Here is a 17175-nt window from a genome sequence, read left to right as displayed (position 1 = left end):
CTACAGTTCTGAGTTGCGTGCTCTAAACCTTGAGTCTGTCAGTGGAAGGATGTTAAAGCCGAATGTAATTGAAGTTTTGAAGGAAATAGAAACACATGGTTTAGAACTCTTCCACATCTTACTTATTTATCTACTTTTCAGTGTAAACCAAATCTTATTTCCAGAACGTTTTTCAGGTGGCTTACAATGGGACATAAAGCATGACAGGATAGCATAAATTAAGTGAGGCAACACAAAATAGGAGGCAAATAACACGTCAGAGCTGGTCATATGCTAAAAACTGCATTTCTGTACACCTGCTGCTTCCTGGTGGGTCACAGGCAGAGCCCACAGCACCATGGCCACACACAGAATAAGGAAAGCTTGTCAGATACACAGTTCACAGTGATGTCCCCGAGATGAACCCAAACCAGTGGCTCCAGAAAATTCTGTCGTTCACACAGAGGCCAGACAGGAATTGTTCCCAGGAGTCCTCATAAAGAAAACAGTCTGTGATGTAGGGAACAGCATTTTCCACCACAGTCTTACTGAGGGCACACAAGTGAGTTTCATAGGCTTGTTTCCCATAGTGATGCTCTGGGTAAAAGCAGTTTGGCGACGGGGGGTGGGGTGGGCAGTGTGATATGGCAGAGGTCCCCAGCTCTCTACCATCGCCATCCTGGGATACCTCACATGTATCTGGAGAGTGAATAGATTCAATAACTATTTCTTCAAGGAAACCACCAGGAATGTTATTTCCCTCATTTATATTTCAGGAAATATTGGGAGGTAGATGGCTTACACTATGCTGTCTACCTTCGCCATCCTGGGATACTTCACATGTATCTGGAGAGTGAATAGATTCAATAACTATTTCTTCAAGGAAACCACCAGAAATGTTATCTCCCTCATCTATATTTCAGGAAATATTGGGAGGTAGATGGCTGACACTATGCTCTCTGGCAAAATGCCCGCTTGGCCAGTTAAGTCCAGGCTTATATTCAACAGTGTAGTTGGAATTAGGTCAACATCTTTCTATAAAACCTGAGACACCAGTCATGATACCTGCCACCCAAGAGACAATTGCAGCCCTGATCTGAGATGGGTAGGCTAAAGTTGTGTTCCTTATAACAGGCTGGTGCGCCTCAGCCTGAGAATTTCCAAAGTGAGTGAAACAGACACATTGTGGCCAAGAGTCCACAGGACACCTACAGCAGGTGTGCCTTTCAACAATGCTATTTCTTGCTGTAGCTTCCAAGATAAGCTGACTATTCACTAAGTCACCAAATGTGGAAACTTTTTTATCTGGCAGTTTTAAGTCAGGGAAATAAAGGCGGTGACTTTCTTCTCAGAATAGTATGTCAGTGCCCCTTCTCCCTGGCAGTGGTTAGGGAAAAGTTGGTGGACTTGTAGTTGGGGGTAAATCCCTGTTGCCTGTTGTAGAGAATGCTTACCTTCTTTTTATAGAGCAGGGATCTACAGCCTACTTGTCCTTAAGTGCTTTCAGATCATAAATTAATAAGTTAAAAAGGAAGACTACCCATACCCCTGTTTTGCACCCTCCTGAAGACTTAATATGCTCTTTAGAAGACTCTGTCTGCTAGTGCCAGCTTTCATGGAATTATAGTGCAAGTTTTGCATAAAAATCAACAGACAGGACCTATGCAGAAATGTGTATACCTAAGCCTAGAACAATTGTAGTCTTTTAGGGAAAAGGCGGATAAAGGCCAGTAAAAGTTATAAACAAGCTCATCTTGTTCTGGGATGATTTCTTCTTGAGGTGAAGCATGTAGTGCCATGGCCTCCGGTGGAAGGGCCTCATTCATAACTTGCTGATTCCTTATATGATGCGTTGTCTTGAGGAATCCAAACTTGTGATTCTTGAAGCATTTTTTTCAAGCGAGTAGTTGGTGTGCATCCTGACTGGAATAACTAGTAAGAAAAGCAGCCTACAATCTGTGGAGCCCTTTTGGAAAAAGGAAAAAAAAGAAGAGCAATATTCAGGGTACAACTAGGTGGAACTGTAGTGACAAATTATCGGTGTAGCACTGGAAAATGTACATGGTACATCTTTTCTGGAAGGTAATTTGGCAGTAGCTAGCTAACACTTTTAAATGTACATATTCTTCCGGCAAGTAATTTTACTTTTGGGAATACACCTAAGAAAATAACCAGAGACAGGGAAAAAAATGTATATGCAAGTGTGTTCAACAGGATGAAAAACTGAAAACAACCTAAATGTCCAGGAAAAGGGGACTGATTAAGTAAATGGGGCCATTAAATATCAGGTTATAGAAGTCTATTTAATGCCATTTTCACAGTATATATTTAAGTGAAAATAGCAAGTTATAAAACAATATGCCCAATATATTAATTTTATATCAAAAACCAACCATATGTATACACACATATTTACACAAATATATACATACCTGTATAAATATACACATATAACACTATAAAACACATAGCAAGACACTTAATAATTGATTGCGATGGTAGATTATGTATGCTTTTTTTTTTCATCTTTACTCTTTTCTGTTTCATCCAAATGCGCTAAAATGAATATAGGTAACTAATATTAACAGAAAAAATGCTGTTAAAAGGAGAAAAATGACCACTTTTTCCTAGGCACAGAATATTCTAAGGATGGTAGGAGCCTTCACAGGGCATAGCAGAATTAGGGGTAGCTATTCCGACAGAAGCGGCAGCATTGGCCCCTGTTGGGAATGCGGGTAAAATTACCCTCAGACTGCCCCCACCTCCTCATCGCCACCAAGAGATACTGTTCATTAAGGTGGAGGTTTAGAAATATTTTTGTGTGTCACCTGGTCTTTATGGAAGATTGCTGGGGGATCCATGCACTCCTCAGGAGCTCCAGGGCAGGCCCTGTCAGCCCCACCCCAAGGCTGACTTCCAGGTCTCCCTACAAAGGATTCACTCCATCGGAAGTCTGTACAACGAATAGCGTTCGAAGAGTCTCAGAAATGAGGCCATGTGTCCAAAGCCTCTGCACAGATCTCAGTAGGGCAGCATACATGTTTAGACAAATCACGGGCGTTGTTACAGGGAGCACACCCTAACTTGGCAGGAAAAGGCTCGTGCCCTGGGAAGCCATCAGCACAGCAGCAGCCACATCAGGGCTGATGAGATAAGCAGACGTGTCGGTCCTCTGCGGCAGATTCTCCCGGTAAACCTGTTTTCCCGCTCCCCGCGGGGCTACCGCTGGCTCGCAGGACTGTGAGCGTCCTGCAAGCAGCTCCCCGTCCTGCCTGCATCTCTACCAGGTGTCCCTTCCATGCGGGGCTTCTGCCTTAAACCTAGTGGTCACCCTACAACTACACACTAAGGAGAAATTCACAGCGATACTCAACACAGCTGGCATGTATTGAATGGTTACACATATGATGTATTTAATTCTCCCAACCAGTCTTTCAGGTAGATGCTATTTGTAGCCCTGCTTTATAGGTGAGGAGACTGAACCTTAAGGGTAAATGAGTCAGAGTTACCCAGGTCGTGAGCAGTAGAGGCAGGATTTGAATGCAGGTCTATGTCTACCTCCTGGGTGGGCTCATCCTTCCATGCTAACCTCATAGTCCTGCCCATCTGTATCTCCACTCCAGCCTTTCCTTCCATACAGATGGCTTCCTATTAAAAAAAATTCATGTATTTATCACATAGTTACCCACCTCTAATTTTCACTGTACTGGGTACTTAAAGAGATTTGAGTCTCTCAAATCTACAAACGAAATTCCAACACCCTTGGGCTTTTTTTCAAATTTCTGCCTTCTAGTTGCCTTCTTACAGCTCTTTTCCTCTTCTTGGCCACATTTCTTAAATGTGATGTCTACACTTGCAATGTGCCTTTCTTTAACTCCTGCCTCTTCCCAAAAGTGGCTCTTGTGAAGGTCACCAGTGCTTTCCTTGTTGCTAAAGCAAGGGGCAGGGTGGTGGCGGTGGTACTCCTCCTCCCCCTCCCCCCCTCCTCCCCCCATCCTCCATTATTATTATTATTCCTCTTCTTTCAGCGTTTGATGATGCTGACCGCTCCCTCCTTGAAAATCTTCCTGCCCCCTTGGTTCCATGGCATCATCTGTCAGCAACTATGAAGGGTCTGAGAGTTTGCTTTATTTGCAAGCAAAGGGGTTAGGCTGCCCATTGCATGGTTGCATGGATGCTGGCAGGAGACACGAGACTCTTGGGTCAGAGACAAAGGACTTTAATACTCATTACCCCGCAGGCACCACAAGCTTCATGTCTGCAACAGTTTCCCTTGTGCCCCCAAGTCCTGTGAAGATGATGTGAGGGTGGATCCAGGTGGGGTTTACACACAGCAGGTCTGTGTCATAGCTGGGGAACCCCACGCCTAGGATACCCCAATCTTTTATTATTACCTTTGAGATATAATTTACAAACCATAAAGTTCAATAAGTCTACCATTTAGTGGGTATTAGTGTATTTACAGAGTCATGGCACCATTACTACATGCTCTGTCTTTCCTTCTTTTCACCTGTAGGGACCCCAGATTAAAACACAGCTCCTGTAGGGTGACCCAGGGGAGGGAAATCTAGCTGGGCTTTGGATTTGCACGGGGTTGGGTTCCCTCAGATTCGTCTGAAGCTGGTGCATGGACCTCATCCTCCTTCATCCTGTGCAGCTCCTCTCTGAGGACCGTCGGCAACTCTGACCTGGAACTGTCCCCTCACAACGTATTCTTTCCTCCTTTACTTTCTGATATTTTTTCTTCCTGTCTTCCCTCAGCCCATCCCCCGCTTATGTGCTTCAGGATTGATCCAGCTCATTCCCGCCCCAGCACATGGGAGCTGGGAGAAAGAGTGGCGCGCAAGGCAGCCCTGCTTCTTGCCCTCATGGAACTTACCTTTCGGCAGCAGAGACAGACATTTAGCAACTAGTCACAGAGTTACATATTTTATCGCACATGTGACCAGGCTCCCAGGGGGGAAAAGGGTCTGCTGAGGAGGTAGGGAGTAGGGAGAGTGGGGAGGAATTATGAGTCTCAGAGAAGTGCCCGTGGAAGAAGTGGCCTGTGAGCAGAGTTCAGAGAGGTGAACTGGAAATAGTCAAAAGGCCATCAGGCTGCACAGGGCGATGGCATGTGTGCAGGCCCTTCACCACCTGCTCATCCTCTTTGCTCAGGGCTGACGGCTCCCTGTAGGGCTTAGGCCAGGACCCTCCTGACGCTGCAGGAACTCTGAACCCAGAAATCAACCGTAAATGGGCAGTCAGCCATGCGTGCGGTGGGCCCTTGGAGGTCTTTAGCATAGCGAATCAAAAATGATTTATGTCCACTTCTATTTCTTTTAACTTTTAATAAAGAATAATCAAAAGCTGTTCTTTAGAGATTGCCAAAGAGGTGCAAATATGGTCTTAAGAGAATCAATGGGCCAGCTTTTAGCAAGTTTCCAAATGTCATGCCATTGACGCAGTATGACTAGAAATGAAAAGAATATTACGAATGAATTGTGGGAAGTTCACTGAAATATTTTCTAGCCAGGAGATTTCTGGAGCAATTAGAATAATTTTCAACCGGAAACGCTGGCCTCATTTTACTTGCGTGTGTGTGCGCGCGCGCGCTTGTTCTAGGAGCTCAAATCAGCACACGGAAGGTTTCCAGGACCCATGTGTTAGAATATCTCCTGTAAAACAGTCATAATGTCAGTTGCACACAGTTTCCTTTTATTAAAGACAGTAATGTTTCCACTTCTGCCGATTATAAATCAATTGCAAGCCGGCGTGCACTCCGGCATGTCCGGCAATAATGACAGCCATTTTTGCAGGCTGTGTCTTATCTCTTTGTGAAGGGAATAATGTTCTGACACAGGAGCAGAGAGGATGGGGAAATGCAAAATGGTGAGGCTATTATAGATACCTTGATAGTCAATCAGGTAATATGAAAACAGCAGGCTTTCCATGGCATCAGGTGCTTCTCTTGTCTTCCTCTGTAGATAGTTCCTGAAGGTAGAGAGGTTTTTGCCTGGGTGGTGGAAGGATGCACATATGCCAGGGTCAGAAATATTAAAGTGTGGGCATTTTCAGTCCATACTCTTGTAAAGAGTGTGTGCTCTCAAACCAAGCCGGCTTATTCCACATAACATAAAACAAGCTCAGGGAAGGTGGAATTTGAGTTGTTTTAAAAGAGAGAGATAAGCAGATGATAAAGAAAGAAAAAAGAGAGGTTTCAAAGGGAACTGTTACCATGATGAATGAGACATGGGTGTAAAATGGGATTAAGCAGGACCACTGATTAAGCTATAAAATGCCTTTGTTCAGCTTAGAACACATGTGCCCCCCTGGGTGGATGAATTGGAAAAAAGTTCGCCCTGTGGGCACATGCAGCCCCAAGGCATATAGCCTGGCAGGCAGACAGAGCCTTTGGGCAAAGAAAATAGGTAGCCTTCCTCCAAGTGGATTCGGTCAGCCTGCGGTCAGGACTCCTGCTTTGCCAGCAGAACAGGGGCTGGATTTGGGTGCCACACCCTTGGCCCATGGCTGGGCATCTTTGGTGCGGTGACCAATTGCTCAGCCCCAGGGAGTGGCCTGGATTTAAGGAATGTGTCCATTTATGTGTTTCGTGATATTATTTGGCCCCATTCTTTCCACTGAGGGCCTTAAGGTGACATTAGCCTTCAAATCTTGGAGACAGAGGACAAGGCCAGCAGCATCAGTGTCACTCTGGAACTTGTTAGAAATGCAGATTATCTAACCTCACCCCTGACCTGCTGAGTCACTCTGGAGGTGATCGTTATGCACGCTAAGTTTTGAGAGCCGCTGCTTTAGACGGATGGAGTTGGGGTAAGAAAACCTCACCCAAGCCTAACAGCACATTGGATATGACACCCCTTAATAATATATTCAGAAAGTCTGTTAGCCAGGAATGCAGGCAGATGCTTTGCCCCTCCTTACATAGATACTTCTGACTTCGAGACCACTGAGGTTTCTAGAAAGCTAGGCATAGATCACATCAGTTCCCAAACTGTTTTCTGTGGAGCAGTCATTTCCTGCAAGATGGCGTTTGATGTTCTTTGAATAAGCAAAGTGAGTTTCTGGAACACTGCACACTCTACCCTCCTCACACAGAGTCACAGGGTCGTGTACTGGCTGGCCGCTGGGCGACGTGATTAAGGCCTCAGTGTCTGGAATCACATCACCTGGGTCCACATCCTAACTCCATCCCTCAGCAAAGTCATGTTAAGGTTTTGCTCCTCTTCCTGTGGTTCATGGACCAGCATCAGCAACAAGACTTGGGAGCTCGCTGGAAATGAAGGATGTCAGGTCCCACCACGGACTCAGGGAATCGGAATCTGCATTTTTAACAAGATTCTCCAGGTGGTTTGTATGCACATTAATTTGAAAAGTACTATTCTAAACCACGTTGCTTGACTTGTCTGCCTCAGTTTCCTTATCTGGAAAGCAGGAATATTCTTAGGACCTATCTCATGCCTTATCATACCATGAGAATCACCTGGAGGGTCTGTGAAAGCAAAAATGGCCTGGCTCCCCCTATAACAGCTCCTGATTTATTAGGTCCAGAGAGAGGGGCCAGAAAATTTGCATTTCTAACAGGTTCCCAGGGGATGCTAATGCAGTAGGTCTGGGGACCACACTTTGAGAACCACTGCTTTAGATTATTCTAAAAGCATTGCTCATCCTCTGCTGATCGTGTTTTCCTCCTTGAAGGATGCTGTTTCAATACTTGACTTTGTGTTTATGTTTTGCTCTTTTTGCTGTTTTGTTGGAATCTTTTTTTTTTTTTTTTTTTGCGGTACGCGGGCCTCTCACCGCTGTGGCCTCTCCTGTTGCGGAGCACAGGCTCCGGATGCGCAGGCTCAGCGGCCATGGCTCACGGGCGCAGCCGCTCCGCAGCACGTGGGATCCTCCCGGACTGGGGCACGAACCCGTGTCCCTCGCATCGGCAGGCGGACTCCCAACCACTGCACCACCAGGGAAGCCCCTTGTTGGAATCTTAACGCCAGCCTGTAAATTCTTCTGATCAGAAATTATACCTTCTACATTCCACACTCTCTCATTTTCTGTTTTGTTAAATAACAAGTACATTTCCAGTGCGATTAATAATAGAATAAGGAAAGGGGAAAAGACAACTCCGACTACCAGCCCCAATAAACAGCCTCCATAAATGGATATCAGCCCTGGAAATCTCATTAAAATGAACATTTCTCACAGGTTCCCAGGCGATGTTGATGCTGGGTCTGGGACCCACCCTTTGAGAAGTACTTTCCTAAGGATTTTAGAAGGATTAAGTGGATTCTATCATGTAAGCCAGTTAACACAGTGCCTGGCACAGACTGAGCACTCGGACATGTTCGTTAATGTGACTTTTACTTAATAAATGCTCAGACAAATCCCATTACTTTGAACAAAATATTTATCAAACTCAGGTATGGAACTTTATTCACTGGGGGATAGACTGGCTTTTCAGAGGAAGCGGTGCGTTATTGCAGGGGTACTTGAGCTTCCCACCTTGTCAGTGATCTATGGAGATCAGTTCCCAGCCCCCTGCCCCCTTTTTTTTTTAACATAGATTCAGGAGCAGACAACCAGCAAATCTCAGGGCAGTGGCTCATGGGCTTTCAGGAGACCCTATGTATAATATACTGGAGGAGGAGATAGAGATAGGAAGGTGCTGGGTAGAATGGATTAAAGTGACCTTTATGAGCCAGTGCCCCAAACTGCAGGGCACTGTGCATGTTGGCTGCTAAAGGCTCACAAATCCTCCTTCCCCAGAGAACTGTGCCCTTGGTCAAATGGGAACCGCTTCTTCCTCCCCCACCTGGCTATGACCTGTGACTGATGGGCGTGGAGTGCAGAAGCTGGCTCCTTGCCTCCTGGTGGGATTAACTCTGGTACACTTCATGCTCTGGAGCTCCGTGGAGTCAGGCTGAAGCCAGACCCCAGTTTCCACCACATCGTTGCTCAGCTTCTTTCCTCACCCTTTCCTTCATCCCCGTTCTCCTGAGAGCACTCAGTAAATCACCAGGTCTCAGACTCTGCTTCCTTCTGGGGAGCCCAACCTAAGACACCCTTCTGAGTGCCCAGTGGGAAATTTAGTCAATTGGTTCATTGACTCAGAGGGGCTAGAAGATGATTCATTTTACAACAACAGACATAGCTCTGAAAAACTTGCCGCAAGAAGAAAGGAAGTGTGCCTGGAACTTTGAGAGGAAGGATATACTTATGGATGAAAAATATTACAGGAGCCAGAAGAAAATTTTCAACAAGCCGAAGGGGTGACATGGGCCTAAGGCTTTGATAGAATTTTCCACAGGCTTCTATGTGCATCATCTGTGTCATGCTCCTCTCTGGCTTTTCCCGGGACTTTGACTTCCCTTCTCTGTCCTGCTCCTCTTTCCTAGCACCCTAACATCTGCATCCCTGTGCACTTACCTGGCACCTGGTATCATGGCTGGGAAGCTTTCCCACTTTGCCTCCGGGTTGTGGTCCACTTCGGGCTCCTGGCATCTCCCCTGCACCACCCATCCCTGTGCCCACTCAAACCTGCTCATTGCCTATGGGCTTAGGTTTCTGAGTCTTTTCCTGCTTCATGAAACCTCCCCTTGTTTTCTTCCCTTGCATTTTCTGTTCTGCCTCTGGGGCTGAGACAGTGGCTGGCACCTGTGCTTCTTACGCCTTCTCTCTGCTTAAATCCCTTGTCCGTGTTGCCACAGCATTCTGGCATCTGAGCCTCTCACCATTCCTGGTCTTCTAGAATCCCTCCCGATCTCTGCTCCTGGGCTCCTGGGCTCCTGGGTGACTGCTCAGTTGCCTTGACCTTGAGCACCTGCTTGCCCTTCCATCTGGGCTCATCTCTTTGAACTTAACCTCCATTTCTCCTTGCCCTGGTCCATCACAGCCCTGTTTCCTATTGTGGCTCTGGGCCCTCCTGCTCGTCCCTGTCCTGCTGTTGCCTGCCCCCAGTATGACAGGTGTGATTATCAAAAGACCTATTTTCTAGAGATTTTATTAGACAACCTGCAATTTCCTATCCTTCCATGGGAGAAAGCCTGGTGGTTCGGGAGCTAAACAGAAAAATCTACATTGTTCAAGGGGATGCACTGAATCCTCTCTGGTTCTGCTGGAATCTGACATCTTTAAGAAGAAAAGTTAGATAATACTGGAGGAGACACCAAAATAAAATTTAAACATGCAAAATTAATATTTTGCGCTTAATCAGTCCTTTGCCGTTTGTGTTAATTCCTTATTGCTGATGTAACAAGTTCCGCAAACTTAGTGGCTTAAAACAATGCAGATTTATTACTTTACAGTTGTGGAGATCAGAAGTCAGAAATTGGGTCTTACTGGGCTAAAATCAAGGTGTCGGCTGGGCTGGGCTCCTCTGGAGAAGGAGAGGGGAGAATCTCTTCCTTAACCTTTCCAGCTTCTGCAGGCTGCCCTCCATTCCTTAGCTCATGGTTCCTTCCTGCATCTTAAAGCCGTCAATCACGTCACTCTGACCTCTGCGTCTGTCACCACATCTCCTTCTCTGACTCTGGCCATCCAGCCTTCTTCCTCTTCTGCATGTAAATCCTCTTGGATAATTCAGGATCTCTCGCCATCTGAAAATCCTTAATCACATCTTCAGAGTCCCTTTTGCCATGTAAGGTGATATATTTACAGGTTCCAGGGATTAGGATGTAGACATCTTTGAGGGGCTCTTATCCAGGTTACTCCACTTCACCTGGCTAATTTCATGGTTAATGTAGAGAGCTCCACTAACACCAGAATATACCTTCATGTGTTAAGTGTTTTACATGCCTTCTCATTTATTCGTCGCAGAAACTCCATAGAGCAAACACCAGTATCAGATCCATTGTTTAAATGAGGAAACTGAAGCCCAGAGAAATGAAAGTGCCTGCACAAGTGGTTTTGGCTTGCATTTGTTTTCCTATCAGTTATTGTAACTTGCTACTGTGAGAAAGGGCCTTATTCAAACTCAGAGTATCACATCTAAGATTCAGGATGGTAAAGACAAAAATGCCGTGCTAGAAATGTTGATTCTAGAAATGTTTAGCAAGTCAGGAGGCTTCAGGGCACGGTGCTAGAAATGAAAAGAGCAAAGTCCTGCCCTCGGGGAGCTCACAGTCTACAGTGGGAAACACTTGTAGGAAAAAATGTGTGGGACGTTTGCACCATACATAAGAGAATGAGGAACTTCCAGAAGGTGTTGTGACAGTCAGGGGCACTTACTGGAGATGCTAACGAGCTGAACTTGTGTGTTTAAGGGAGAGGGAGTATCTCCAGGGAGACAGGAGGCACCAGGCAGAGGAAGAAGCATATGCCGAGGAGAGGTGTTGAAAAGCCCCCATCCTCACTCTACCTGGAGGGACAGATTGGTCCCTGTGGGGGAGACTCAGAGCCTGTGGGTGGTGTACCAGGACACCAGCTGTTTATTATCACTTTGTGGGCTGTGTCTTCACTAACTTACCTGAGTCTGCATTTAGGGAAACCCTGTGGGTTTTGCTTAAGAGATGAAGGAAAACAGGAGGAAGGTTACAGGGCCAAGTGCCAACCCCAAATGCAGATGAGCAAGGAGCCAAGGTGTTTAGAAGCGGCTGTGCTCTCTCTTCCTATGCCCAGGCATCCACCCTCTTGAAACAGCTCACTAGCAAAGTTTATTCTTGAATCACATCACTTGCAGAAACCAGCAATGGAGAGTCCTTATTATGGAAAGTCATGGGCCCCAGGGGTGTGGGGATGGGTGGAACTTCCATGCTGGGGTCACTCAGGAGTGTGTGATAATATGATTTCTCCTTCCCTTCCTCTGTCCTGTAGCAATGGAATGGCAGGGACACGGCCCTCATGGTCACCCGCGTGGTCAACCACAGGCGCTTCTCGGCGACAGTCAGTGTGGCGGACACTACCCAGCGGAGTGTGAGCAAGTACCGCTGTGTGATCCGCTCTGACGGTGGCTCTGGTGTGTCCAACTACGCTGAGCTGATTGTGAAAGGTGAGTGCCACCACTCGTGCCTCTTCCCGGGTGGTTGATTTCACGGGGATCCCTTGGCCCCATCTTTGCACGGTGGGAGGAGGTAAGACTCCCGCGTTTTCTACACCCATTCTGTAGACTGAAACACAATTTCCAGTTCTTCCCATCAACACACATCAAAAAAAACAGAGGAAGTTATTGTGAAATCATGCAATATTACATTGTCATTCAAAGTTGAGTCTTACATGTAGGATCTGTATATGAAAGTTTATGGGATATATAACACAGACGACATCTCCAAATTTGGCTTTATTCTGCATTTAAAGTTAGAGTGAGCCAATGTCCTTGTGCTTTGGTGGCGTTCTATTACAGTGATCAGAGTACAATTGTTTCTGAGGGATTTTTTATTGAAAACTCGATATAATGACAATATTTTAGAAGGACTTTTGAAATAAATAACCTCCCACCCCACTGGCTTTGATTCAACTTTTTTTTCAATTTTCTTTTTCACCTTGAGGTATCACTGACATGTTTTTCCATTAAAATATGCACATTGTTCCTTTTCTGCTTCTTTCAAGGAGCTGGATAGTCCATTCATTTTTGAAAGACTATATAATCTTTGTTACAGTGCTTAATGGTTGTATGCTATTTCATCAAGTGAATCATCCTATTTTTAAAAATCTCTGTCATCATTTAGGTAATTCCAGGTATACTTGTTTTTCTTTTATCTTTCCTTTGTGCATGCAATGATTAACGCCTCAATTGAGTTCTTCAGAAGAGAATATTTTTATTCTACTAAACCAGATTATTTCCTTGGATAAATTCCCTAGGGGTAGAGTTGGTAGGCCAAAGAATCTTTACAGATTTTTCTTTGTGTTGCAATATTGCTTTTGCAAAAAAAAAAAAAAAAAAGGGTTTGACAGCTTACACTGGAAAATAGCAGTGTATGGATGTTCTCATTTTCCAGTGTTATGTTCGCCGATTAAAATTTTAATATAACATAATTTAGTGAATGAAATAATGAAGCTGTTTGTCTTAATGCTAGCTGTAGAATGATACCCAGTGTTTTGAAGGTAAAAGCATCTCTCCACCCTCCAGAGGATCCTGAGTTGGTTCCCTTGGTCAAAGGATTGGTTGGTGTGAAACCTTGACCTCTCTTTGCTTCCGCATGTCATGGTAACCTTGCCTGGACTAGTGTGAGTCTAGGATCTCTAATCCTAGAGGGTGTGGGATTCTCTCTCCTGTGCTGTCCTGACTCCAGATGGATATTCACATGGCTGCCCATTTGTCATTAATCAGATCTCAGCTTTACTGTCATCATGCCATCTTCTCTGAGAGAATTACCCTCCCCTGACCCCCCCATTCTGGTGGTCACATTCTATTATATCACCTTGTCTCTTTTTCACTCATCACATTTCCAAATTATGTATTTTTCTTTATTTGTTTACTTGGCAGTGTCCGTCCCCCCCTTTAGGATATAAGCTCTGTGGGATTTGGGGCATCTTCCATTTGGTTCATGGTTCACAATCAGTCCCCCGAGCTTAGCTGAGTGCCTGGCACGAGTGCTAAGCACACCGAACCATCTGAGATAGCCAGCGTTTGACAGTTCTGACCTGCACAATCGGTCATTTTGTAAGGCTCCACCTTAAAATACTTGTTGAATGGTGGATAAGTGACGGAGTTATTGGCCTCAGCAGGAATGCATTTCATCACTATAATTCTGTGAACACTTAAGCTGAAGATCAACAGATTGGGTAGTTATGAACAGAACAACTAACAGGAAAAAAAAATCATCTTTAAAATAGTTTACATTGAGTGCCATTATATATAAAAGAAACCATCATTTTGATCCCATTAGGCTCGTATCTTGGCTTTTTGGTGCCATAAGATTGATTTGTGTGATCAAGTGGCCTTTGCAGGTCTTTCAGATAGTGAATATGTAACTCCTGAGCTGTGCCCTCTGGAACACTCACTGCACATACTCTTTTATGGTGATCTCCCACACCGGAAAGGAAGCCCACCCTCCCCACTCGGAGAATGGATAGTGTTTTCTCCTGTTGTCCCCGGTCTCACCAGCACCTTGCCCATGGCTGGCACAGAGTTGGTAATGATTGCATAGGGTGAAAGACTAGGGGGCTAGTGTAGGGCTCTGAACTTTTCAGCTGCAGACAAATGGAACCAGAAAATGCTTCATTTAGCCTTACGTCCCCAGGTGTGGAGAAGGAGGTGTGGGAAACCAAATCCAGAGGGCTCTGGGACAGAGGATGTGATTTCCATGGTGAAGCATCATGGTCTTCATTTGGAGGGGTGGCCAGTGTGTCCTAGGACTGTGGTTTATCCTTTGTTGGCTGTGTGTCCTGGGCCAGAGTTCAGCTTGGACTGAGTGGTGCCCTGACCAGGTTTGTCAGTACAATCCAGGAGCTAACACTGCTCCGTTCACCCCCCACCCCAGCCTTTGCTGCTCCATTGTAAGGGATGCGCTGGATGGTCTCCTTCAGGGGTCTCCTTCAGGGTGGGCGATGGTGGGTTTGTGCTCCTGGTGACCGGGTCCTGTTTTGTTATACCTTACTGAAATCCTTTATGGAATATCACATTTTTTTTAGTGCCCATTTTTCTTCCCGCTTGTGTTTTTTTTTTTCCTTTTTATACTCAATTGGTGGTAAGCTCGAAGCTGGACCCCTTGAATGTAGAAGTCCCTTCACATCCAAGATCGCATGGAGTCCTGATTTTGGCTCCGCACCTTGGTTTTGTTTTAGTTCATTTTACGGCTGTGAGAACAGTCACAGCCAGGTTGAGAAATAGAGACAGGTCCTTAGGGGCAGAGCTAGGATTGGACCAGGAGCTAGGTCATGCTATTTTGGCAACACCTGGAGGCCCTGAGGATTGTGGCCTTGTCAGCACAAGGTAGCATGATGTCATGAACAGTGTCGAAAGCGTCCAGATAGCAGACAGGGTTCATGACAGGGGTCCCCCGACCTGTTGTTAACTTGCCTTTTTAACTCATGCATCACCCTCCCACCACTCCCCACCTTTCTGGAGTGGGGTACTAACTGCCAGATTCGTGGAGAAATGGATTTAACCCTTCCCGACACACACACACACACACACACACACACACACACACTGTCTCTCTCTCTCTCTCTCTCATAAAAAGCTAATGGTACCCAAGCCAAACAAGACAGTGAAAGACAGGGGACCCCCAGAGGCAGCAACAACCAGCAGAGGAAGCCTGTCACCCTGGAGTGTGTGGCCAGGAACCCACTTGAAGGCAGCAAACCAGAGCATTGCGGGGAAAGTGCTTTATAAAGAATGACTCACTCACATCTTAGAGCCCCTTTTTGTGGCTGAGCCAGAATGCTTAAATACTTTAATACTGAAATATTTTCACTTGTTAAAAACAAACAACAAAAAAATGGAAAAAATACAAATCTACCTTCTTTCAGGGAAGGGAGAAAATCTGAGAAAGAAGGCTATTCTCAAGGGCCAGGCGCTCTCCCAGGGGATGGGGCTGCTCCCCACATTGAATTTCCTGTTCCTGGTTTACACATCACACCGATCGTGTGGACCGAGTGGCAGGGAGCTGACAGACACTGGGGCGTCACAGGAAGAAGACCATCCCTGGGCAGCATTTTTTCCAGGTTTCCTCCGTTTAGTTCCAATTCAGAGACAGGAAAGGACCCTGGAGCTGAGATGCCCGGGTTTGAATCCTGGCCCCTTCTCATCCCAGCTCAGTGACCTTGAACATCAACCTCTCCCAGCTTCAGCTGGTTTATCTGGGGGTGGAGGTATAGCATTACCTCCCTCAGGGGTGTGTGTCCTGAGGATTACATAGGACAATGGGTGTAAGAGTTCTTAGAAGAGTGCCTGGCCCACTGAGCTATAAGTGTTTGTTAAATAAAATAAATGACTTGAGGTGGGTGAGGTTTCCCCTGTAAGGAAATAAAAGGTGGTGACGGCCTGAGTGGGTGGTGGGGCAGGACACCTGGCCCAGGTGTGGATTTGATTGTGATCTGTGTGGCCCTGGAGAGATCCCTTAAGGCCTCCTCTGCAAAGAGGGGACTGGTGCTTTCCCCCATGTGCTGAGCATACAGAAAGGGAGGGAGGAATATAAAAGAGGGGGCCAACATGTGGACTTGGGAACATTTGGGTCGTTAGACTCCCTGGGTGCCCTTCTGTATCTACCACCGGTGAGTCAGGTTTCTGGACCAAAAGAAAAGTAGCTGGTCCTGCTTATGCTCAGCCGCCTGATCACATGGGCCCCGTCCGCCTGGCATCATTCCTTCAGAACTCGGGCCATGTAGGGATTGGGAGGTTACAGGACCCCTCAGCGCCCAAGGGTGCCAGGAGCTGGAGGCCCCTCTGGTGGCATCTGTGGCAGGTGCTTGTGCTGGGCCAAGCCGTGGAAGGTGGAGACTCAGGCTGGGTCTCTGTCTTTCCCTAAGCAGGTGTGTTTATGGCTGGCTGGCTTGTGGCTCATGTATTATCCTGGGATTGTGAGCATCAGTGCTTCAGAAGCTGCCACCTCATTTGAGTATAGGTAATATCAAATTCTCAGGGCAACACACTGATCAAAATGAAAGCAAATTGGAATAACTTAATTCCAAAGAACTGTTTATTGAGTTGTGATAATGTACCTGGGTATACATTAGATTACTCTGTAATTGAGGTTTTGCTCAGTTGACAATCTGGCCTCTCAACCTACCTGTTCCAGACCAGTGCTCATAAATGCACTAATTCTCTCCCTGTTTCTGGGTTTCTTAACGTCTTCGATTTCAGGGTGTTTTAGTTTATCTCAAAGACAGGTGTCTTCAAAAATGCAGATGTGCTCTTGATGAAAATTTTGTAACTCATCAAAAATGTGTTGTTGGTGGTGATTTTTAAATTTGCCTTCTAACTCCATTTAACAACCTACCATGGGTTCAGAACCTTCTTATCAGTATGCAGATTGGTGCCTAGAAGAAATCCAGTACTGGTGCTGAGAGTCAGACATTCTGAGTTTAGTACTGATATGACTTCCTATCAAGGGTCAAGAGCATGGATTTTGGATGTAAACATCCCAAGTTTCAGTCTCAGTCCTGGCGCCAGCTGTCTGTGTCTTCAGGCAAATTATATATTCACTCCAAGCCTCAGTTTCCTCATCTGTTCAGTGAGGGTAAATATAGCTAATTGGATCCTTATTAGAGGGAGACAATATATGTATAGATCCCAGTAAAAGTAGACACCCACCCAGTTAT

At 45.8% G+C, this 17175-nt stretch overlaps 1 protein-coding gene across 10 annotated transcripts in view; it reads left to right on the top strand.

Moving 5' to 3' along the window:
- PTPRT (protein tyrosine phosphatase receptor type T) overlaps positions 1 to 17175 on the top strand; it is a gene marked incomplete at both ends in the record, with an annotated part of 1101453 nt that overhangs the window by 404832 nt on the left and 679446 nt on the right. For all 10 annotated transcript variants that reach the window (XM_079719321.1, XM_079719325.1, XM_079719327.1 and 7 more), the window contains one exon: positions 11788 to 11962. In XM_079719321.1, coding sequence (XP_079575447.1) covers positions 11788 to 11962 — 175 coding nt within the window. The remainder of the gene's footprint in view (positions 1 to 11787; positions 11963 to 17175) is intronic.

This window comes from Hyperoodon ampullatus (assembly GCF_949752795.1).
Source record: "Hyperoodon ampullatus genome assembly, chromosome: 14".
Lineage (NCBI taxonomy): Eukaryota > Metazoa > Chordata > Mammalia > Artiodactyla > Ziphiidae > Hyperoodon > Hyperoodon ampullatus.
The sequence above is the reverse complement of the archived record's forward strand: the minus strand, read 5'-3'. Positions and strand labels throughout refer to the sequence as shown.